Source organism: Erithacus rubecula, assembly GCF_903797595.1.
Source record: "Erithacus rubecula genome assembly, chromosome: 6".
Taxonomy (NCBI): Eukaryota; Metazoa; Chordata; class Aves; order Passeriformes; family Muscicapidae; genus Erithacus; species Erithacus rubecula.
Window position 1 is genome coordinate 23,299,844 of NC_136688.1, and position 24,051 is coordinate 23,323,894.

At 43.1% G+C, this 24,051-nt stretch overlaps 1 protein-coding gene across 3 annotated transcripts in view; it reads left to right on the plus strand.

The window, feature by feature from the left end:
- The window catches only part of AMBRA1 (autophagy and beclin 1 regulator 1), a 128,194-nt gene extending 104,974 nt beyond the window's left edge, over positions 1–23,220 (plus strand). For all 3 annotated transcript variants that reach the window (XM_079309212.1, XM_079309214.1, XM_079309213.1), the window contains 3 exons: positions 11,166–11,258; positions 12,807–13,000; positions 21,632–23,220. In XM_079309212.1, the coding sequence (XP_079165338.1) occupies positions 11,166–11,258; positions 12,807–13,000; positions 21,632–22,122 (778 nt within the window). In that variant the 3' untranslated portion in view covers positions 22,123–23,220. The remainder of the gene's footprint in view (positions 1–11,165; positions 11,259–12,806; positions 13,001–21,631) is intronic.
- Positions 23,221–24,051: the final 831 nt, after the last annotated feature.

Here is a 24,051-nt window from a genome sequence, read left to right on the forward strand (position 1 = left end):
TTTAAACTGTAGGTTCCCATCTTAACAGGTGTTGACAAGTTGGCTCTCAGAGCTGTTGTGCTCTAGGGAGGTGAGAGCAGATCTGTATGATCTGTTAAAAACTTTGTGTACTTTACCCTCTGAATCTTGAGTCTTTGAGGAATGGCCCATGTGTAAGAACCCAGGGGATTGGATTCCTGTGCAACAGTAACCCAGCTTTTAGAAATAACTTCCTCTACAAGTGATCAACAGGAGAAAATATTTACTTTTCACGAGTCTAATCTTGGAGCTGAGGCAAGAGGACTCAGGTCTGTGATTCACAGGCAAATCTTGCTGATAAGAGAGTGTTGGCTTAGATGTGGCTTGGAAACAGGTTGCAGTCTTTATGAGGTTGTAACAGCCTTTTTCTTTCCCTAGGGTCTTGTAATTGCCAATACAACACTGTTGTCAAAGTTGCAGACTGGTAGACTTGCATACACGTTAGATCATGAGTCTGCTATCTGCTTGCACATGGCTTCATATTAACATGTGGTAATCTGTGCTTTTTGGGTTAAGATGAATTTGTGTTCAGTCCAAAAGTGGGGTATTGGAAGGTTCTGAGGCTGCCATGTTTTCGAGGGTAGGGACCACTAAGTTAAATCAAGACACTAAATTAATAACAGTGATATTCAGTGTAAGAGCCATGTCAGAATAAACAGGAATCCCTTCAGGCATACCACATGAGGTAGTGTGCTCCATTTAGGAAGTGAAGTGAACTATGTACTACTCAGCTGTGGCCTGGAGGTCTATCACAGGAAGTGATACAGAACAGTTTGAATTCCCCCCATCCTCTGTCCTGCTGCACACTAACTTTTCTGCATGTCTGCTAGTGCTTTTTAGCCTCCCCAAGAATGTTTTCACCTTGCTACATTCTACCTGACATCCTTTGTAACTGATATCTTCAGTAAAGTTTTGTGCATCTTTCTTGATTCTGCATACTTTGAGGTTTGATTCAGTTTCTGAATCTTTGGGTTTGTGTCATGGAATGAAATCCTCATGTCTGTCTTACATGGTAGAAACACCTCTCCTGAATTAAAAAGGAATTTGATTCTTAATGCTCATAACCTTTCCTATCCTTTTACATCTCAACAAGAGCTTTGCCCTTCAGAAACATCCCTGATGAAGCATCTCAAACATAACCTGTCTTGTGAAACATAAAAAAATGTGAGACCAAAAGTGGTCAGGAGCAGACTTTGTGCTGCCCTTTGCTGTCTTTGCTTGTGGAGAGCTGCCATGGGAGAAAGGCAGGGATCCAAATATCAATTGTTTGTTGTTTCATCTTGACTATCCACTCGCCTTTGCTCAGGAACAGGTTCTGGAAGGGCTCAGTGCTCACATGCTTTTGCAAGTACCATTCCAGAAACCTCACTGTTCTGAGAAAACTTCAAGCTCCTGAAGCACCTTGTCTAAGGCTAGCTTTTAAATGCAGGCATCCACAAGAGAGGAGGGATTTCTTCAGCAGTCAGAGCCTCTGGTAATGGAATTCATATACCCCTTAAGATGCATCTGGTTCAGAGGCAGCATTCCTTAGATTTCTTTCATTGGGAAGTAGGTGTGGAGAGTCTCAAACTGATTTAGTGCTATTCAGTGTGCATATTTTAATTCTTTGGAGTGAGATCTGCCTCTAACATGAAATTATTCTGGGAAAATTCTCTTTATGATGAATTTCTATGCTTTGCAAGGAAAGTGATCATTGCATTTATCTGTGTGTGCCAATCTTTTTTTTTTTTTTTCCTCTGAGAATGGCATATCCTCCCATCTACTGATGGGGACAATGTGTCTACATCTAGTTATCAGCATTGGTAAAGAGATGGTAATCTATGCAGCTGCCTGGCACAGCACGTCTTGCCTCTGGCTGGCTCCATTCCTCAGGCTCTGCAGCCTCCAGCCATGATGCTTTCAGCAGCATAAGATACATCCTGTGCCTCTTAAGAATACCTTCTGGAGGATGGAGTAAACAAGGAGACAGAAGGAGGAGCTGTCTTCCTTCATGTGTAACCAAGGGATGTTAGCAGCCCTGCGTAGGGAATGTTCTCACAACTGTTAACTGGGCTAGCTGTAGATACTATTTATGTCTGAGTCCTCCCTGCAAATGGCCTTTTGAAAGGCAGCATCTGCAGTGGGTCTTTAACAGGGAAATGAATGCATGTCCTGGACTTCTGCTGCCTGCTAACCACAAGATACATTGAATTGTCTAAATGAGGATAAAAGATGCTTTTCATTGATAAAAGGATGAAAGATGGTCAATTTTGCACTATAGATGCATCCTGCAAGCATACATTTGGATTCTGTTATTCATGCATTTAAAAAAAAAACAAAATTAATTCTTTCCAAATACTGCAAGGAAGCCTAGGTAAACCTCAGTGCCAAGAGGCTTGATCATTGCAGTTGCAATGTAACTAGAGTTACAGAACTAGAACTATAGTGCTAAAATGGAGGCTTGAAGCAGTATTTCCATTCTAATAACATTTTTTATTCTTTTTCCCTTTTTGTATGTGAATGGGATATCCAGGAAGACTCATGGCATTAAGTGAAAGTTCCCCTCATAAAATTCCACTTAGTATGTCTATGATTCCTAAAGATAAATTTTGAAAGCTGCTTTAAGTCGTCAGTTATTAGCAAGTTCATTTCCTTCACCCAGTTCTTCAAGATATACTGTAGCACTGACTACTTAGTGACATTTATTTTCCACCATGAGAAAGGGAACTTGGTGCAGAGCTCTGTGTTATGAAATTGTAGCCTGGTATTCACCAGTTTGTACTGCATCACTGGCTTCTGCAGGTCCTAACTAGTTCTCAGTAGCACTTTTTGTAAGAGCACAGCCATGTGCTGTAAAAACAGTTACCAAATGCTTCACTTACATCTATTCAGATCACACCTGCCACCTTTTCTTTCTGTACTTTTTTCTAATTCTGTCTTCAAAAGCAGTTAAATTTCATGCGAGCAATTATTTTACTAACTGCCTACTGCGTGTGGCTCACTCTTTCATTGTTTCAATATACTTTCTTTTTTCTATTTGTTATATTGCTCTCTTTAAGAATAAAAGTTACACTTAAAAAGACAATAATAGTCAGTTTTAAGTATGGTTTTCTTTTTGAAGAATGGTACTAAGTTGGCTTTTTTGCCCTTTTGTCATTTCCTCTTTTTTTTTTGGTAACATTAAAAAACAGGTGCGAATGACTCAAAAAAGTTAACTTCAAAAAAAATTCTAAATGAATGCAACTAGCTGCTATGTCTGGCATATTTCTTGCTCCCTAAATGCACAAGTACACTTGGATATTTTATAAGTGGAGACTTCAGAGAAGAGAGTTCAATATCTTGTCCACTTTGAAACATCATTGATTTTTGTCGTTAGCCTCACAAACGAATAGACCTTTTTTCATTCTAATACCATTTTCCTCATATTTATTTTTAGAATGTCTTTTCCCTCTCTTGCAGCACAAGTTCTCTGGCTGTCTTATAACCTTTTCTCCACGGATCTATACTAGACCTTCCTTGTTCACTTGTTTACTTCCTTGGCTTTCCAATAAGATTTTCTTTAATTTTCCAGTCTTTAATCCATATTATTTGTGGAGTTTTATTTGGTGTCCGTTATGCCTTTTTTTTCCAGCAGGACTCTGCTAATGAATACAGCTGACAAATAAAACTACCAGGTTTTTTATGTGTTTTTTTCATTTTCTTTCCTTATTTTAAATCCTTCTGCAAATGCTCTTAACTTCATGTCTACAAACTGTCAGTAATTGGAGTAATAATTGCAATTTGAGGTTCTTGATGATTTTTTTCTTCTTTTCCTTTTTTTTTTTTTTTTTTTTTTTGAGACAGTTTCCCCTGTATGCTAAACAGAATATTTTTCAGTTGGATAATTTCAAAGCTGCTGAAGATTAAAAAACTTTGTTTGTCCTGTGGATCTCACTGAGATTTGATCAAACCAAGATCTTGGTTCTGGAGCTTGGCAGCTTTGTGTGTGCACCTTCCAATGTTCCATTAAAAATAAGATTTGCTACGCTTGCTAATTTTAAAAACTTATTTTGATGTTGCTTTCTTGTGTTCTAGATGCATTTTCCTGGTTTAGTTTGCTGGTGTAATATCTACAAAACAAGTCTGCTTCATCAATGTTAGTTTCTGCTAAAAGAGTAACGAAAATTCAAATATGACTGAAGAGTGACTGGCTCTGAGCAGTTGTAGCAGATTAAGATGTTTTAAGGCCTTAGAAGGCATAAGCAATTTGCACGCCCTCAAAGACTCCTAACATCCTAGATTGTCTAAGCCACTGGAAGTGCTGGTAGATCATAAACAGCCTAAGATATTCTGAGGGTTCAAGCTTACTTGGAGTATAGTCTGCCTGTAATCACTTCAAGCAATTAACAAGCCTTTAGAGGACTTAAGCAAGTTATCTATCTTTAGAGCTGTGTGTATGATAATATCAAGCTGAATTGTGCTCGCTTGAAGACCTTTAAGCTGTGTGTTCTGGAATCTCTGATTTACCTTCCAGAGGTGCCCCTACCTGGTGCATGGTGTGGTTGGAGCTGATAACAAAGGATACCATGGCAGACTGGCAAGATTTAGTGTGAAGAAAACAAGTGAAAATTCAGGAAATTCTTATTTGATCTATTTCTGCCTTGTTTATTCCAGGCTATTTGGCCTGGGTGCTGTGCTCTTTTTATCATAAACACGATACAAGTTACAACTTCCTATGACACCGTGTTTGCATGACAGTAGTGCAAAAAGTTCTGGGAAAATTGCTTTTAAAAACTGTTCTGGTGTTTTGGCAGAATGAAGGCTGTCAGAGAGGGACTTTACTTGTCCTTATTCTCAACACAGGTTTTTCTGTGCAATCTTGCATTTCTTTAAGTGCAGCACTCTTAACCTCAATATTTGTACTTGAGTCCCCAAGATAATCATCCACACTTTTATACTAAACTCTTTTCTTTCTGCACTGTCATTGTCTTGGTGCTTAATTTCCATTTGTTAATCCTGTTGAATGTGTTGGAAGACTGATTCTTAATTGAAGACTTCTCCCATGGAATATAAGACAAATTCCTCTTAATGCTTTCAGGTGGCATGTCATCCATTTCAAATTATTTTATGAGTCTGCTTATCTTCTACATACAATCTGTAGGTGGGTTGCAGATGCTGACTCCTGGAAGTCACTTAGTTTTTAGCTATTGTGGTCCTGTAGATCAGAAGAGACTATTCTGTTTAGGTTCCTATTGTATTAATCTCTGTTTTGTTTCACTCCCTCTTCTTTCTCTCTGAAGTACCTACCAGCTTAGCTGACTGATGACTCTCTTCCTTAGCTAAGATACCAAAATTTTGCTCAGGGAAGATGGCTGTTAGGGGTATTCCTTCCATCTAAATCTTAGCCACTGGCCACAAGATCATGAGCTTGATCCAGCTTCAGATGTCCACTGGTATGCAGAACAAACCTGTATGTGTTCACATAATTGAGACAGAGGAACTACTGAATATTGGCTACTGGTGCCACCAGCTGTATAAGGCTGACCTTATGTAAATGGTGTGAGTTTGAATACAGCATTTTCAAAAAACCCAGCATTTAACCCAGCTGTCAGGAGTGCACAATCAAATGAACAGGACCAGTTGTCTCAAAGTATTCTAAGCTGAGTTGGCACCCTCCCTGAAGCAGGCACACAGCTACCAGCTGCACCAAGCTGCTTGCTGTCCTGCTTCTGCACCTTGGACAATTCAAATAGGTGTCAGGATATGTTTCTGGATGGTTGCTGATTTTCACACAGGCAAAATTTGCAGGATTCTGGAAAATTAGTGGGTTATGTGAGAAGTAAAAATGAGACTGCTGTTACATGCATCATTCATGTCAATGTGATGAACAGGATGATGTCATCTGTCATTTAAATATCTGTGGTTGTCGATCATAAACTGCAGATCTTGTGTTCCTTGAATTCCTGTACTGAGTCTTGTGCCCTTCCCTGGGCTAGTTGCACATGGGCTGGTGCCAATGAAGCTGCCACCTCTTGTTGGTCAAGGGGAGCTACTGCCCTGCAGAATGACTCCAGAAATCCCATTTGCTGGTTCCATACAGCTTGCACTGCAGCCAGTTTTCACTTGGATTTGTCTCTGCACGTGGTTCATCGCCTGCACAGAAAGCTAAATATTTATGAAGTAGGGCGTTAGAAATTATTGTTTTCCTATCCAGGCAGCTGCTGGGAGTGCCAAACTTCGCCTTGTACTAACAATACCGTTGCCTAGCTAATCATGGGAGCTAGGGATGGGCTTGCTGTGCTGATCATCACCACACTGGCAGAGATAATGAGCTGCTGACAAGGATGCATCTGGAATCTGGCCAGCATTGCAATTCACTGCACGAGATAGTGTGTGCTGCTTCTTCCTTCCCAAATCAGGACAATAGATTACTGTTCCTTAGCATAGTGTCACCTTGCTCTCTTGTAGCTCACTCTGTTTCCTTGATACAGTTTGAATGGCTTAAGAATGACAAGTTTACACAAAGGGAAGAAAGCATGTCTCAGTAAATTCAAATCCTTTGTAAACTAACCTGGTTTTATGTGCTTGCATTTAGTGATCTTGAGTACTGGACAGTATATTTGAGAAATCAGCTTTAAGGAGTATTTTCTTTTGTGTAGAAAGCAGACTTGGCAGCATGAATATCAGGTGCATTGCAATGGCATCACTGTGCATCTTCCTTTCTGTGTTGGGCTAGCCACAGTTTTTATTTTCATAATGAGTGCTGATATTTTTATATGGGATTGCAGGCAACAGGATTGTAATCAAAGTTTAATTTGGTACTATAGCAAAAAAGTGGGCTGCTGTTGGGCCTTTCCATGTGGCAGGATGTGAAGGAGGAGAGCAGTGCATTTGTTCATTGCTGTTGCCTTCTTCAGATTTCACTTAAATCGTCCCCTGATGATATAAGTGAAAAGGTAGTAAGTGCTATTTATGCCTTCCTGGACATGCATACCCTACTTGCAAATTATGGGTTGTTTTGTCTTGCTGTCATGCTCCTGAGCTGTATTGTTATGGTAGAGTTGGGGAATTTTCATCCTAATCCCTCCTCCTCTTCAGCTCCCAGTTTTGGATTTGCCAGCTGCGGGGGCTACCCAGACATTTGAGTCTGTTTATGCTGACCTGTGCTTTGTCAATTTACCCTTCAAATACTGGTTAAGCAAATGCAGTAAATTGTATTTCAGCTCTCTTGTAATTTGTTAATAATGTTGTCATTAATTCCTGGTACTTGGTCCTAGATTCTTCCTGGAGACATAACTGAGCTGTGTAGGTAATACCTCCACGTAGAGGGAGAGGCTTGCTAAGCTGCTGGCTCTTGGTAGTTAACAGGCTACACTCTGAATCCTTATTTGACTTTCTGCAAAGCCTGCAAGTCTGTGCCCTTCATCCTTTCCAAGCTCGTTAATAATGTGAGCTGGACACAAGCGTGAAGGAAAAGTCCATCTTAGAACAGATCCCTGCTGGGAAATCCAGGCTGTGAGCAGCTCTGCATGTAACAAAGCTAATGGAAATTTCCAGGGAGGGCTTAAAGAGCTTAGTGACAGCCATAAAAGGGAAGAAAGTAAGAACTTGACTAAGTGGACTTCACTGTCCATGACTGACACAGTGTGGAGAATTGCAATTTTTCACCCTAAAGCCCTGGGCAACAAATGTCCTTTTTACTGTATCCACATCCAAGTGGCTCCATGCTACACAGAGCTTCTACCTTATGCCTTGAAAAATGTAAAGTGCTTCTAGCATTTCTATGTCTAGAGTTTGATGAAGCAAAAGTTAAATGCTTACATTACCTGAAAAATATTCATTTCTCCAGTGTAAGCTCTGCTTCTTTGAAATGAATCGTCAGGCCTTGATTTGCAAATCTCCTGGGAAACGTACTGTGAAAGGCTGCTCATTTACAAAATTCAAGCAGTATTTTGCAATGGGAGCTAAAAAACCTTTAGGCTTTCTGAAAAGGGAGATTGCACTATTTTAGATAGGTGTGGCTAAACCAGAGCATGTCTTAAGCTTAACTGATTTAAACCAAGGTAATTTTGATTATCACATACATCTTGTTGTGTACTGAAGTTGGTTTAAGATGTGATTATGTGATCAAGTTTCTAATGCAAGTATGATGTTAAAACTGGCATTTAGCCCACACAATAGCAGCATATCTTTGATGAAATTTTGATTCATTAAGAAGAGGAATTATGGTCTTCATATAAAAGGTAGTGCCCAAACAATGCCCTCTGATAAGTTCAGGTGTACACTTTGCTCGCTGTATCTCCATGCAGTCTTAAACATCTCTTCTGTAGGCTCAATCAGTCATCTAAAGGCTGGAAAACCTAATCAGGAGCAATCTTGATATTGATCTTAGGCTGTGAAGAGACCAGTGTGGATTCCAGCTCAGAGATACACAGATGCATACAGAAGAGGACAAAGATGATGAGGGCCTTATGACTTTTGCAAGAGGTAGAGTTGGGAAAGGGTGAGTTGTGTAGTCAGCCAAAGGGAGACAGTGCTGAAAGGTGGCACTAAAGATGCTTGCTGCTGCAGGGACTGCCAGCTGTTTTTGCCCAGCAGGGAGACACACTTAGACCAAACTAAAAAGCCAGGTTGAAGTGGTGCTGAGAATGTTGAACTCCCATTGTGGCCAGGTGTAGTGACCATGGCTTAAGCCTGTATATCAGTGTTCCCAGAGTTAGCAGCTGGAGCAGTGGCACCATCTGCTACAGGTCCTCCTTCTAGGGAAGGAAGGAAAAGCCCTTGATTCTCTGGCAGTAAAGGAATAGCTAATAGGACCCTGGCAGCAAAGCTCAGTTGATAAATTGCAGCGTTTAAAACCAGTATGAAAAGTTATATATTAAATTGAATCCTGTTGATTTCACCATGTGCAAATTGATGGCATGGAGTTAGAGTGGACTTTGCTATCCAGCAACCCAACTGTGCAGTAGTGAGACCCTGCAGAATAGCTCCTGCAAGGCCAGAAGCTTTTCATCTGGTGTACTGCATCTCAGGTTGGTAGCATGATGCTTTTGTAAAAATGAAATTGATCCACTCAAAGAAGTGTGTGTGCAGGAGATGGACTTTCTATGTACTGCAGGAACACAGTGTTTGGGGGAGGAGAGGAAATACGGTATGTCAGCTCCCATCTTGGCCTAGGGGAAGCTTTGCAGTCTTCTAGCTTCTTGTCTTGGGAGCTGGCAAGCTGGCCATGATGAGTAAGGCACACATAGGCAAGAATGCCAATCATGTATGTAGCTGTGGGGGACCATGCCTGTTCTTTGGTAGCATGAAGACATGTGGAAGAAGAGGGAGGAGAGCGTGGGTCAGCTTAGCTCTGTTGTGTAATAGCTGTAGATACAAAGCACAGTAGACTTTTTATGGAAATTTTGACTAACTTTGAGGTCAGAAAGTATCTCTTGCCTAGGGACTGTGTTCCTTCGCAGACAACAAAGTGTGACAGCTAAGCCTCAGCCAGTATATTAGGCAGGGGATGGAGCAGCCAGAGGGACTGGCACGGTTTTAATGACAAGTTCCCATCTGTCAGTAAACTCAGAACCCTTTGTAAATCAGCATCTCATTGGCAAGTGCTTTCATGGAGTATAATGCAGCACAGGACTAGCTCAGCATAAAAAACAGAAAAGCAATGTCTGGTTACTTCTTGTAGCCTCCATGTGTGATTTTGTTGACCTAATTCTGTTCATCTCTCACCCTGGGTCCTAACCTGGGGTGCTGTCATCCTGGCAGCCTAGCCCCAGGCCTCCAGTATATACTGCTTTCCCAGTGCAGTGTGTCTGACCTGCAGCATCCTGGGAGCTGGGGTTCTTGCCTGTTCTGCTGAGGCATCTCTTTACAGGAACAACAGTTTTTATATGTATATAAAACATCTTGTTTGTGCCTGAGCCATAACCAGCTACCAAGTATTTGTCATGAATCCTTCCTTCAGATTTTGGGACTACCCCTAGTTCTGAGACTAACTGCAGGGTGATGGAAGCTCTTCAGACACAGTTCCCTTGTGTTTACACAGGCCTTATTTTGTTGGTTTGGGTTTTTTCCCCCCACTTGCTTTGCTGTGACCACTGCACAGAACTGCTACCTCTGAACCCAGCACCATCAGGTGTGTGCAGTCCAGCAGCTATGTAGTGGTACACAGCACCATTTCATAACTCCCAGGCCAGTTCATATGAGCTGTCAGCATGGTGTGGCAAACACTCCAGGAAGGGCCTTCCATGGTAATACAGTCCAGAGTGCTTCTGAAAGTGGAATACAGCAGTAGATTGGAGATCTCTGTGCTGCCTTGGTCTGCATAGTGAGTGCCCATCCTGTGACATTTCTGTATGGCACAGAGTAAGCTGGATTTGCTCTCACCTTATTCTTGGTGAGATGTTTACTTGCAGCATTATGGTGGTTTCATGTCTGTGATTGTCTGTTGTCTTCAGCAATGGTTGATAAGCGTGTCTGTTCCTGTGAGCAGTAAGCCCTGACTTGGTGTATCTTTTGGGGAAATGTTCTGTGAGAGGTTTCCAGAGTGTTGGCTATTCCATTATACTTAGTAGCATGAGGTGCAAAATTCAAGTTTGGACTTTTCAGACACAGATGCTGTTGATGCAGCACAAGCTCTTCTGTGGAAATTAGTTAAAATATCCTTTACATCTGGCCTTGCTCCACAGTGGCTATCAGTGAGAGGGATGTATAAAAGGTTATTTATTGGTAGAATGAGAATCAGTTACAAATAAATTAAATGTTGAATAAGAGCAGTGTCTTACTGACCATTACCTAGTGCATGAAGTGCTTGCAGACACCACAGGGAGAATTGGCCTTTCCATTCCAATTCTTTGTGTAGCTACTTGGAGTTAGGGTAACCTGATTTTATACACACAGTTGTATGTCTTCATTTCCTGAAAATCTCTCTGCTCTTGTTGCTGTGTCTTGGTGTTAATACTGAATTGAAATGAATGGAATATTCCAGAGTAATCTGGTAATACAGCACTATGTTTGCAGGGTGGTTTATGTTGACAAGCCCTTTTAATGAAAATGTGAACTGAGGTAGATCTGCAGTTTCTGTAGGTCAGGAATCAACACTATTCTTCATGCTGTGTGGGGGTGTAATGTGTGCTGGCTTGAACAGTGTCCTGTCGTGCTAATATTTTTTCCTTCTTTGGCATTTTAAGGGCCTTAAACTCTGGAGTTGAGTACCACTGGGACCAGCTGAATGAGAATGTCTTCACTGTGCATTCCAGCAGCAGGAATACTGAGCGGCCCGGGTGAGTCTCCTGGGTGTTGGGTTAGCGACACCTGACCCTTTCTGCTGAATTTGTTAGATTCTGACAACATCACTTCTTTGTTCCCTTATCAGTGGCAGCTTTAAATATGCAATTTTCTCCCCCTTTGACATTGCCTATTTGGGTCACCTGACCTTTTTCCAGCAAGTGACATTCAGTGCCCAAAAGTGCCAGTGATAGTAAAGTACATGTGTCATTCAGGGCCCCAGTAACAGCTGTGGGAGGAACTTGTGGGGCTTGATGTGTCAAAGACACCATGTAAAGCAAATGGCCTTGGGAGGGTAACTGAAGAACGGGGGAGTTCACAGAGAAAAGGGCAAATCTATGGTGCTGACCTGGTGACTGATTTTCATCTTTTTAATTGCTGGTCATGGGACAACTGTTTCTCAGCAATAAACTAAACTCTAAAAATAAAGCTAAATCCCCTGATATCCACATTGGCTGTTCCAGTCTGACCAGTGATGTACATGTTGTTGTTCTAAACACAAGGGTGATAGTGCAGTCCATTGCTTCTTGCCACAGTTACAAGTATTTCTCCTTAAGGCAGCTGTTCTTAGCAAGAAGGTGTTAGTTGTGTTTCTGAGTTGTGAGCTTCAGCATACCAGGAAGGTTGTGAGCTTGTTTACAAGGCTAATGTGTTGGCTGCCCTACAGCCTTGGTCTGATTGTTGGTGAAAAATAAGCAGTAGAGATTCTTTACTCTTCTATATGAGAGGATATTGCCACTATTTAAGTTCTTGACAGTGCATACTCAGTCTGGTATAATGGCAGCTTGAAGGCAGAAATATTGGTCCAGAATGAGCTAGCTCAAAGAGAGCAAAAAAGTGTAGCAGGTTTCAAAGCCTTATGAAAAAAAGATTGTGAATGAGGCAGTCTTTTCCTTGAATCTCTTTACCATTCCCAGCACTTAGAGGTCAGTTTAGAAAAGAGTGTTGTGGCATTGTCAAGATTCAGCTGTAGCATTGTACACTTCAGCTGTTCGAGTCTGAGAAGCTAATGAGCCTTGAGGTGGTTCCTGTTGTTTGCTTTTGAGAACACAGGATTTCTCTTGTCTGACTGGAATGGGCAGAAATGCCTGCTGGAGTGCATTCATGTGTGATGCTGACAAACCAGGAAGTCCAAAGGAGGGAAGGGATACAGGCTACATCCAGGGGAGTTAAAACATCCTGCAGTGCAGGATGTTTTTTGTGTTTGTGCTTCTGCACTGCACATTGTGCTGCCTCCTCAGTGCACTGACTCCAAGACAGTTGTTCTATAGGATTAATGATGCTGCAGGGACATCTCTCTGTGCCTGTGAGTCACGCTGCTTCTGTGGAAGGGTGAGTGGACTCTAAGACTCCATTGGCTTAAAACTCAAGAGACCAGTGTGTGTAAATAGGGAGAGGTCAGAGTTCCTTTCATCCCCATCCTCAGAGTGGCAAGCAGGTGCCTGGTTGGACTGGAGGCAAGAAGAGCCTCACATTTGTGTTTCAGTCTTGTTTGGGCATGTTGCCTCCAGTGATCCTCGTCTTACTTGTTTTTCTCTTTTCAGAACCAGCAGAGCTACATGGAGAACAGACAGGGACATGGGCCTGATGAATGCCATAGGCCTACAACCCCGAAATCCCCCCACCTCTGTGACATCACAGGGTACCCAGACCTTGGCACCTCAGCTGCAGAATGCCGAGACTCAGACAGAGAGGGAGGTACAGGAGCAGGAATCCACCTCTGCAGGGACTGGTGAAGGTAGGAGATCTACCAGTGGTTTATCTGACAGTGCTTACCTAGTGATTTAGGAGTTTCCACATATGTTCCACATCCTGGCAGTGCATTTGGATACTCCTTTATCTCTTCAACAAATATTTCTCCTGCCTAATTTGCCTGTAGCCAGGCATAGATGATCAGGAGAATGAATCTCTGACCATATGAATAGAAAAATTGTCTTTTTCATGTGCTTTGAGGAAGAAAAATTAATTCTTCTCCAGATAATTGTGTATTTGTAGAATCAACTGTACTGCCTTCATTCCTCACACATCTCCTGAACTCCTAACCATCAGTAAGGCTGCAAGGTGCTGAGAGTTATCCTTTTCTGCCTCTGTGTTAGAGTTCAGCTTGGTCTCCAACTACAGACAGTCTGCAGGCTTCACAAGCTCAACATGTGGATGCAAAATAAAATGCTCTAAATTACTACTCACAAAGCAGTTTTGAGGATTCTATTTAGTTTGATTGGTGAGGTACATGACAGTGCCCAGCTATACAAAATTATCTGTAGTGGTTAGCAGTCCAGGAAAACTTATCAACATGCAAGAAGCTGGAAACGGCTACTGTGCAATTCCTGTTTAATGATAAATTCACTGATCTCTTGAAAACATGTTGATTAATCCAGGCTTCTTCTCTCAATACTGTAACATTCTGCTTTCATTCAGCTGTGAAGGCTTGGCTAGGTAGGGGTTTGGCACTATATACATAGGAAAGACAAGAAAATCGAAGAGACAGTTTTGAAGTTGTTGGTTCATGATGAACCTGCTGCTTGGCTTTGGGAGGCAGCCCACAACTTGCCTGTGTGTGCCTGTTTGCCTGCTTGTTCTCTGTCACTTTGAAAGTTACTTTTTAGTATGTGACTCTTTTACAGTTTCTGCTGTGTAGTATCCAGCATGTGTGATATGGCTTTGTGTTTCTCTGATCTCAGCTCTTCTGTACAAAGTTAAGTGGGAAATTCCTGCCTGCTGGGGTTTCCGTCTGCTTATCTCAGCAGAGCTGAGATTAACCTCTCTGGAAGGTTAGTACAATTGAGGGCGTGTGAATAATACTGGAACACAGACTGTCTGGACAAGTGCTGAACTCATGGGAACTGGTTCTTCCACTGAATGGGGTACAGACTGAGAACATGGTACAGTGTGGGACCTTCTTGCATCAAGGCCATGCAGGCTTTGGGAGTCAGTCAAACCAGGAGAGTTCTCCAACACTGCTTCTCTCTGCTGCTGCTGTTCTGCAATCATCTGATCATTTTTTTATCTTGTTCTTTCTAACCTTTCAATTCCAAGATTTAGACCATGGGTAGCTAGACTATTAATGAGCTGGGGAAAGGGCTGTCATTTACCAGTTCCTTGGCAGGATATCTTTACAAAGAAGCAAAGCTTGTAACATTTGGAAGAAAAGGAATGTAAATAACAAGCCTAGGACAGGTACTTCTCTTCATCTATCTTTCTTGCTTGAAAGATCATTAAGTTCCACATCTGGTGCGATTTCTACCTTAGACATTGACTTACCATATGTCCCCTTGCAAATGGCCACAGCTGCAAAATGGGCTGTCACACTCCTGTCATGTATATTAGGACCTGTAGAACAAAGGAGTTACTCCAGTTTAAATGTCTCAACCAGAGATGAGCCAAGTTTTAGCCTCTTGTTGTTTAATTTCTATGCTGGCTGCATCCTCAGTGAAAATTCCAGCATAATGGCTCAAGAGTAACTTGAAACAGAAAACTGTGAAGATGATAACAGTCAGAAGCATAAAGGATCCTAAAAATCAGTAGTTATCCATGACAGAAAAATAGCACAAAGACCTAACATGAAGCAGGTACTTGTAGCAGGAGTGGTCTGATTCATCTGGGTCTTTGTGCCTGACATTATACATGGGCATTACTGGCTGCTGGTGACAGTAAGCCAGCTGTTTTCCCAGCATCATCAATTCTTGTGGTGCACGTCCAATATGTTCCAGCCAGCAAGATCAGGTGCTGTTGTGCTTTTCTGATGGCTAATGTTCCCACTGTATCTACTGTAATACCCTAACTCTACCTCTTAGAAGAAAAATTGTGTTTCCTAATAGCATGATCCAGATGTCAGAGGCAAAAAGGAAAAAAAATGCTATCAGTAACTTGGGGTGTGACCCAAGGCAAATTATTAATCATCTACCAAATGGGAATAAATCTTCCCATAGTACAGCACACCAGGGGCTGTGGAGATTAATTAGTGTTTTGTATGGGGCTTTGAAGATGGAAATCACTATGTAAAGGCTTAGCAGCATTATTGGCAGCAGAATGGATAAATCAAGTTTGATTCTGAGTAATGTAAAGGAAAGTGGTTTAGTTATCACCCTGCCATGAGGGGCAAAAAAGCCCAAACCAACTGACCAACTGAAAAAAACCCCTTGTGTGTTTAAAAACAACAATAACAAAAAGAAAATAAAAAGAAAAAAAACAAACAAACAAGAAAAAGAAACCTTGTACCCTGAGAGTGAGCTTCTGTCCTCTGTTCTGTCAGCACTGCTGTTGTGGGGAATTCTGGCTTAGGGCATTTCTTGCAGATATGTGCTTACTGTACAAAAAAAAAGTATGCAGAATTGCATCAGAAATCTAATTAAGTTCTGTGCGGGTATAAATAGTTTCCTTTTCTCATGCAAAGCTCTGCGGGGACTTTGCTGCTCTGATTATCTTTCTACCTCCTTTGGAGGAATGAGTATATGATGACTTTGTTAGAAGTGAATCCCTTTAATGTCTGAATCTTTCTGTTTTGCAGCAGTTAATAGTGGACTTGTGAACTCTGCTCCCACGCCACACATAAAGGGAAGGTAGTAAGAGTTGAGAGAAAACTAGAAGAGGTACCAAGAAATGCTTAAAGCAGTATTTGAGCTGTCTCCTGTTTTCTTTTAAGCTGACAGACATAGTGGAAATAGTGATAGAGTTGTAACTTTGAGGCACCCTTAATTAGAAACAATCTGTTGGGCGTTATACTATGTTTTCCTTGCAAATAGACAGGCATGATGGGAGTGGGATCTTTATTCAACTGGCAAATTGAATTTCACTTAAAACCCAACAAAAATTCCTAATGAGATTTAATGGCCCAGAGCTTTAACCTTTAGAAACTGTAATTCCCAGTCCAGACTGGGTCAGGCCGTGGCTGCCACTTGTTCAGGCTGTTGAATCTTTGGAGTACAGTGAAAGGGGCAGTAACTGCAGGGTCTGCAGTTGTGCCAAAACTGCTGCAGGCTGAGGGAGAGGTCCCTCTGCAGAGCTGCAGGGCACTTGTTTGATAGTGGGCCCATGCTGTCTCCTGGCTGTTGAGAGTATATCAATACATCTTTCAGGTAATTCAGTTGTTCAAGAGGAAAAAAAAATCCAACAGCAAATAACTGAAAAATTGTCATCTCATTTCCTATCATCTGCATTGTCTTTGGGGCTTACAGTTCAGGTAGCTGGCTCAATGCTTGTTGTGCAAGTAGGCACATGTTATGAGTTACTGAAATTGTAGCCATCAGAATATTTGCTGTCAGTGGATTGCTACTTTGCCTGTCTTTGGGGGAGCAACATACTGACTACTGTCATGCCATATACAGTTTTTAACTTGTTGGATTGAAGTGTTTATCACCAGCCAGTACAAATTTCCATTAGTTCCAACTGCTTTCAGAGGCTGCAGCAGATGCATTTGAGAGGGAAGAGGGTTGTAAAAGGTAGGCTTGGATTTGTGAGATTCTGTCTGTTCAAACTATTGGTAGTGAGAGGACAGCACGTACAAGCAAAACTTTTCTGATATAAGCAAAGCATCCTGAGGATGCCTAAGGAGCACTTAGAAGCAATCAGTGTGCCTGCATGTGATGTAACTTATTTAATCTGAGACATTAGGAACACGTGTCAAGGGGCTGCTTGGGCAGGAATACTCAGTCCCCAGCCGAGCCTCATGAATGCTAACAAGAAGAAACATGTTGTTTTATGTTAGCTGAACACGTTCTTGCAATGCTGTTGTCAGATGTGATGTGACTTTTGTGCAATTAGTGTGGAAATTGGAACTGGGACACCAGGGATCAGCTTCCAGATCTGTCTCATTCTCCAAGTAGAAACGTGGGTAGATCCCTTAGCCTTTCATCTGCCTGTCCATCTGTAAAATCTGCGTCATATGTCCTATAGAACTGCAAATTTTGGTTTCTCTTTTCCCTGAAAACCACTACCTAAAAGCCAGACTTATATTCTAGAAGTATGTACAGTGCAAACCTTATAGCGTGATCTACTCCAAGTACTTGGGTCTCTTGAGATTAAATTATGTGGGCTACTTTTAAACTCTCATTACAAAAGTAATTTCACTCATATGAATAGCCAAAGTGAGATATTACTAAGAAAAATTTTACAAGTTAAAGCATTTGTGTCTTTTCTGAGTTCTGTGGAATTGTTTGGGTTAACTACCTCAGAAAGGAAATGTGGACATGTTTCTGGGGTTGGTTGGAAAGAAAAGGAGCTAATAGTATTTCTTGTGGCATTAAGGGAGATATGATCATTCATAGCTGGTTATACTGTGGTGTATTCCTCCCTTTTCTTATGCAAGGGATGAATTAATGTAAAAATGTTGGTATTTTTATCTTTGAGCATCTGAATTAGTGGGTCAACTCACACCTCAGAGCTATTATTTTATGTTCTCTGAAGACCTAGATATCTCTGCAGTGCTTACTGTTCGTTCTAATTTTGAAGCTTTGTTTGCAAACATGGTTTTGCTGGTTTTAGAAAGAAGAATGTTGAAAACAGAAGAAAATTCAAGAGCAATGTCAGTATAATGCACAGATACTGGGGAATCTGATCTCATCCTTGCTTCTGTGGATTTTGCATTTCATCAGGGGTGTGCCATCCATGCCCTGAGATAAACAAGCTGTACTCCCTATAAGTACTTCAGCATCCACTTAGTTTATAAGTGGAAATCCCCTGCCTTATGCCCAACTCCATCAAAAGTTTTGTGTGGTTTTCTGTGTCAAATTCTTGTCTTGCTGGAGTAGCATAGCAGAGGACTTTTAAAAGCAGATGCATTAGCTAGGGAATATTTAGTTAAATGTTTGAGACAGTCAGCTACATTGACAGAAATGCCCTGGTCTTTGGGATAATTGCTCTCAAGAGTAATGTTTTGTTCTGTGTTTGGAATAGACAGGGGGAGTTTGGACCTCTGGAAAGGTCACTTTGGTTACAGTAGAAAACATTTGTAGGAGTACAGCACTGCAGCGTGCTGAAACGTGTGTGGTTTTACAGCATTGTTGTTGTTTTGGATAAGTGTCTGTGTGCACACCCTGAACCTTCACCAAATGGAAGTCAGCTTATTTCACTTGCTCTGAGTACTAATGTAGTCTGCATTGGCAGCCTGGTGAAAGAATGTGTGTGGGAGTCACCAGGCAGTAGAAACGGGCTGTGTGTGAATATGTGCTGTAGCTCAGCTCAAGGCAAATGGCACATCAAGCTTTGCTCTGAACTAGTCAGCCAAAATCCTCAGTGAAACCTGAGAGGGAAAGGGGAAGACAGTCCCCAAGGCAGAGCTGTTTGTTGGCTGCTTGGATGGTGAGGCTCACTTCTGGCTCTTGATGGGCTGGGAATTTCCAACATTGCTGTATCACTGGGATCTGAAGGCTCATGCCTTGCTGATTCCTGCTGGGGCATCAGCCCTTGCCTGTTTTCTGAGCAAGCAGATGCCTCAATTGGAAATTCAGCCATGGCATATGGTAATTTAGGGGCAGGGAAGAGCAGAGTGCTGCGGTGAAACACTTTTGTAAGGCTGAGGAGCATTGGCTGGCTGGAAGTCCTTGCTGTTTTGCTGTTCCAGTGCTTCTGTACTGGACTGGTTTATAGTAAGTGATCTATCAAGAGCACAGTACCTGCTGTTTCAGGACTTGTGTAGATAGGACTGTCTGGCATGTCTCTAGACCAGGTTGCAAATCTTGGCTTTCTTAAGCTGCTTCTCTGGCCTGGCCAGATGGTTGGTAATGAAGTACAACTGTGCCCTCAGAAGGAAGTGATGACTGAATCCAAAACCATGCTTCTCAAACCTTCCACTTAGTTCTGCTCATGATTAATGTTTCAATATCCCTTGGCATGCATGTTTTTTACACTGGAGTTTCCAGTATAATAGCTGCCTCTGTCCTCAGTCTTTGTAATGGTCAGCCAAGTTCCTAGTTCATGCATCAACCACATCCTAATTCATCCATCAGCCACATCCTGAGTAGGATTTCTCTGCTAGAGTTGTGGGTCAGGCTCTGTCCAGGAAGTCTTCTTGCCTATTCCTCTAAGGCCATGCTGCAGATTCCCATGTGGTTACAGGTGTCTCTGTTATCCCACTGATGCTCTAATCTAGGGAATAGGTTTAGTGGATATAGCAGGTTTCTTGCATTCCTAGCAGAAACTTACTCTACTGGTGAGATTTCAATTTGCCCTTGATGTCCATAATAGTTTTACAGCAGAGCAGTATGTCGGCAGACTTACTTGAGAATGAAATTAACTTTGTCCAGTGTTGGGAGACACTAGCAGTGCTTGATGCAGGTACCACTGGGCTCATGAGAAAAGGGAAAAAGGTGTCACTGACTACATGGCGTCTCTACAGTGGCATGGTGTGGACTTTGCTGAGTATCTTGGCTCTCATGCTGGATACATGATCATACAATCATTTAGATTGGAGAGCATCTCCAAGATCATCAAGTCCAACCGTTGACTGAACACCACTGTGTAACTAAAGTATAGCAGTAAGTGCCATGTCCAGTCATCTCTTGAACAGTTCCAGGAATTGAGACTCCACTTAAAATGAGTAACCACCATCTCAGTGAAAAAATTCTTCCTAATGTCCACCCTGAACTTCCCCTGGTGCACCTTGAGGCCATTTCCTCTTATCCTGTTGCTGGTTAATTGGGAGAAGAGATTGGCTGCAACCTCCCTTCAGGTAGTTGTAGAGAGTGATAAGGTCTTCCCAGAGCCTGCTTTTCTCCAGGCTAAATAACCCCTTCAGAGGCTCTTCTTTGGTGTTCCAGAGCCTTCACCAGCATCATTGACCTTCTCTGGATGTGCTCCAGCTCCTCACTGTCCTTTCTTGCAATGAGGGGCCCAAAACTGGGCAGAGGGTTCAAGGCATGGTACTAGTGTACTAGTACAGGGAGACAATCCCTGCCCTGGTCCTGCTGGCCACACTACTGCTGATACAGGCCAGGATGCCACTGCCCTTCTTGGTCACCTGGACACACAATGGATCATGTTCAGCCACTGTTGACCAGCACCCTCAGGTTCTTTTCTGCAGAACAGCTTTCCAGCCCCCCTTCCCCCAGCCTGTAGTGCTGCCTTGGATTGTTGTGATTCAAGGGCACCTTTTTGAACCTCTTGCAATTGGCCTTTGCTCATGACCCAGCCTATCCAGATCCCTCCTCAGATCCTTTCTACCAGCACATCAACACTCCAAACCAATTTACTGTCATCTGTGAACTTACTGAGGGTGCAGTTGAATCCCCTCATCCCAATCATGGATAAAGATATTAAACTCCACAGCCCCAAGTGTTTTTGTTTTCTAGCCAATGTGGCATTTTGTTTTTTATTGTGTTTTAACTCCTCCCTGCATCTAGCCTTGTTGACATTTTTGTTCATCTCCTTGGTGCCAGGAGAGCTCACGGCTTTCTCCTCAAATCACCACTGTGATAGCTTCATAGAGGTGGGAGTGAGATTTATTTCTTTAATAAGAATCAGCAAGATCCCACTGTGGAATGTTTCTAGCAGTTTATTATTACAGATTGTTCTCCCCAAATGCTCCGGGTAGGGTTTGTAGCAAAAGGAGGATGTTGAGAAACTGAACTGGGATGAACTTCCCTGTCATGGTGATTTAATCTCCTATATATTCAGTTCTTTTGTGAGATTTTGTTCTCCTGAAGTAATCTTAAGCAACCAAGGTATCTGACGATGTTTCTCTCAGAGCTCACTACAGTCCAGCTATAAAGGGATACCTCAGAGGTTAGAGTATACAAAAACTGTAGGTCTTAATATGTTTTTTTTGTATTCCTCGAAAGATATCAGTCAAGGGGAGCAGGAGCCTACACACTTGGTAGTAGCTAGTGTGGAAGACCATGTTCTGTAGCTGCTGTCTGCTGTTGGCCAGCTTCTTATGTCCTCCCTAGAATGACACTGGGAACATTGCCATCGTGTCATCTGCCTACTTCTCAAACAGGTGAAGCAGGAAAAGCCATAGCGTTCTTTAACACCATGATGAAATGTTTGTTTTATTGCAGTGCAAACTGAGCTTTCTCTTCCCGTCCCCATGGGAATGGCAGGATTGTCTCTACAGCTGTGATAAAGCATTCTGCCTCTTTGACTACCACCCTTTCCTCCATCTTTATGGCTAGATAAGAGCTGCTTTTCCAAGGCTTGGACATGCAGGTCTGTGAGAGTTACCTGTGGAAGCGACCAACATTTTCTTGACAGAATTCTGTGCCTTTGTTTGACACTTAAGCGAGTGGAAAGTTATGGAAATAAAATACTGAACTCCCTCTAGAATAAAACCTATCTTCTTCAGCACATGCACACTGCATGATGTAACTGCTCAGCATGCTTTATTTTTGTCATAGTTTGCCTTATGCACCAGAGTTGCTTCTGCTTTCTTTTGCAGGTGAAGGTCCAGAGTATGGGGCCAGTGGGGAGGACGCCCTGAGTAGGATTCAGAGGCTGATGGCAGAAGGTGGCATGACTGCCGTGGTTCAGCGGGAGCAGAGCACCACCATGGCGTCCATGGGCGGCTTTGGCAACAACATCATCGTGAGCCACCGCATCCACCGCAGCTCTCAGACTGGCGCCGAGCCCAGTGCAGCTGAGGGCACCTCAGCACAGCAGCCCAGCTCTCAGCAGCTGGGCACAGAGCCGGAGGGACGCGCCCTGGCAGAGCCCGTGCAGCTGCCGGAGCACGGCCTGAGCCCGCGGACAGCCCCGAGCACGAGCGAGGGACAAAGCGCTGCTGAGCTGGGCCTGCCAGAGCAGGCCCAGCCCTCCATGGACACCGAGGGACCAATTGAATACAGTGACCTAACTAATAATAACCATCTTCCCGACAGTACCAACTTCTATGGTAATGACAGCACCAGTGGGGAGTCGCGGAACAGGTAGAGATTGAGGTGTGTGTTGGTGCTACCCTTGTACTGCTCAGCAGAGACCTGTACCTCACAGCTGGCCAGGAGCTGGAAGAGTAGGGCTGGGTGGCTCTAACAGAATGCTGGTGGTTCAGAGGGCTTTTCTATCCTGGGTGATGGGGAAAGGGATAAGAATTGCAAGGGAAGCCATGGGCAAGAAGAAAGCATACTTAACTTCCAACATTCCCACTGCTGAAGAGTTAACAGGAATACAAACCATACTTGCTGCGCATCAGTCATATTTTGAAGCCCCATGGCATCCCCTGAGCTAAGCCCTGCAACTTGGTGTGTCATCGTTTTGTAAAGCCTTTTTCCTTTCCTTTTTCCTGCCCTTTTATACCCGTGGAGCTGATCAGTAGAGTGAAGAAAGGGAGGGAGCCTGCAGCATCTCTCTGGAGACAAGCAGTACTGGGCAAACCCAGGCGTGATGCTCCAACTTTGTTGCTGGAGTGGAGGAGTCTTCCAGGCCGCAGTCCCTGTCCATAGAACAGCACTGCTCCCCCATAGTGTGGTGTTCTGAGACCAGTCCTGCCTATGGTGTGGTCTTTCCTGGAAGAACTGGGCTTCACCAGAACATGCATGGCTCAGGATATGCTCACAGGTGGGATCTTTCCGTTTTAGAGTTAGTTTAGGACTTGGCAGGAACTGAAGCAGAGATACCGTATGGATGGGCAGAGGGACAAGGGGTACTGCTCTCTAGTCAGGATGCAGTTCACACATGGATGTTGTAAGCTGTGCCAATATTAACATGAATGAGCCACCCCAGTGGTTTCATGGTGCCAGGACTGAGCTGCATGTCCTTGGCAGGGGGCAGGAAGTCTCTTGCAGCTCCAGGCGAGGGTGTGAGGTATGGGTCTGTGATGTAAGGTGTTGCATGTGAAATCTTGACCTTGTACATGTAGTTTCTAGTGGAGAAGTCAAGGCTCTGATACTTTGTTTTTAGTCTCAAATGTGATTTTCCTTTTCGTTTGTAACTCTCCATCCCTAGTAGGCTTGTGGAGGAAGTACGGGGAGAGTGTGAGTGCTAACGAGGGAAACACCAAAGATCAATGTCATTAAAATATGACAAACCCTTGCTTGACCTCCTGTCTTCATTTGTGTGATGGTTGTTTCTGTGTTTGGCCTTGGGGAGAGATGCTCTAGGCAGCATACAAATGTCAGATGATGACCACCGGCTTCCCAGGAGGAAAGCAGACTCAGCCTGTGAGTTGAAAGTCCAAAACTAGGAAACCAGGAGGTGCATTTGGGAATCTTGCTTGCAAATTGTATTTTAACCAGTCTGGAGATGAGCAGACACCTCTGCATTTCCCATCATTCAAGTACTGCAGCAAGGAGGAAGAGGAGTGTTTCACCCATCCTCCATGAAAAGGTGTGTAGAGGTGCAGTGCTGAACATCTTGGGCAAACAGAGAGTGGTCTGTCTTGCTGACCCCTTGATTCAGAAGAGGGTTGCAGTATCTGGCTGTTCTGGATGGAGGAATGCACACTCCCCTGTTACCACTGTGGTGTGAGGGATGTTTCCACTGTTGTCTGAGCACCTGCCAGCAGCTGCTGTGCTCCTGCCCAGCTCCTCTAGATTCTGTGCTGCTAAGACATTACAATAAATAAGTCTGTCATTAGGCAGCACTCAAGCTCCCAGTCAGAAGAGTCTGTTAGAGAACATTAAGCAAATCTTCCCTTAAATCACAGCCTGGAAATGAACCTTAAATCAAATCAGCTACTGCCAGGCCTCATTGCTGAGTGTTAATGAGGCTCTAAAACCTGCCCCAAGCCAACCACATCTCTGATCTGACAGGAGAGCAGCCTGAAAAATGGGATTCCCTCGTGTGGCAAGGAAGGTTTCATGCCACCCTGTATTACTGTGGAGGGGCTTGAGGATGTGCTGGCAGTTGGGAGCCAGAAGAACT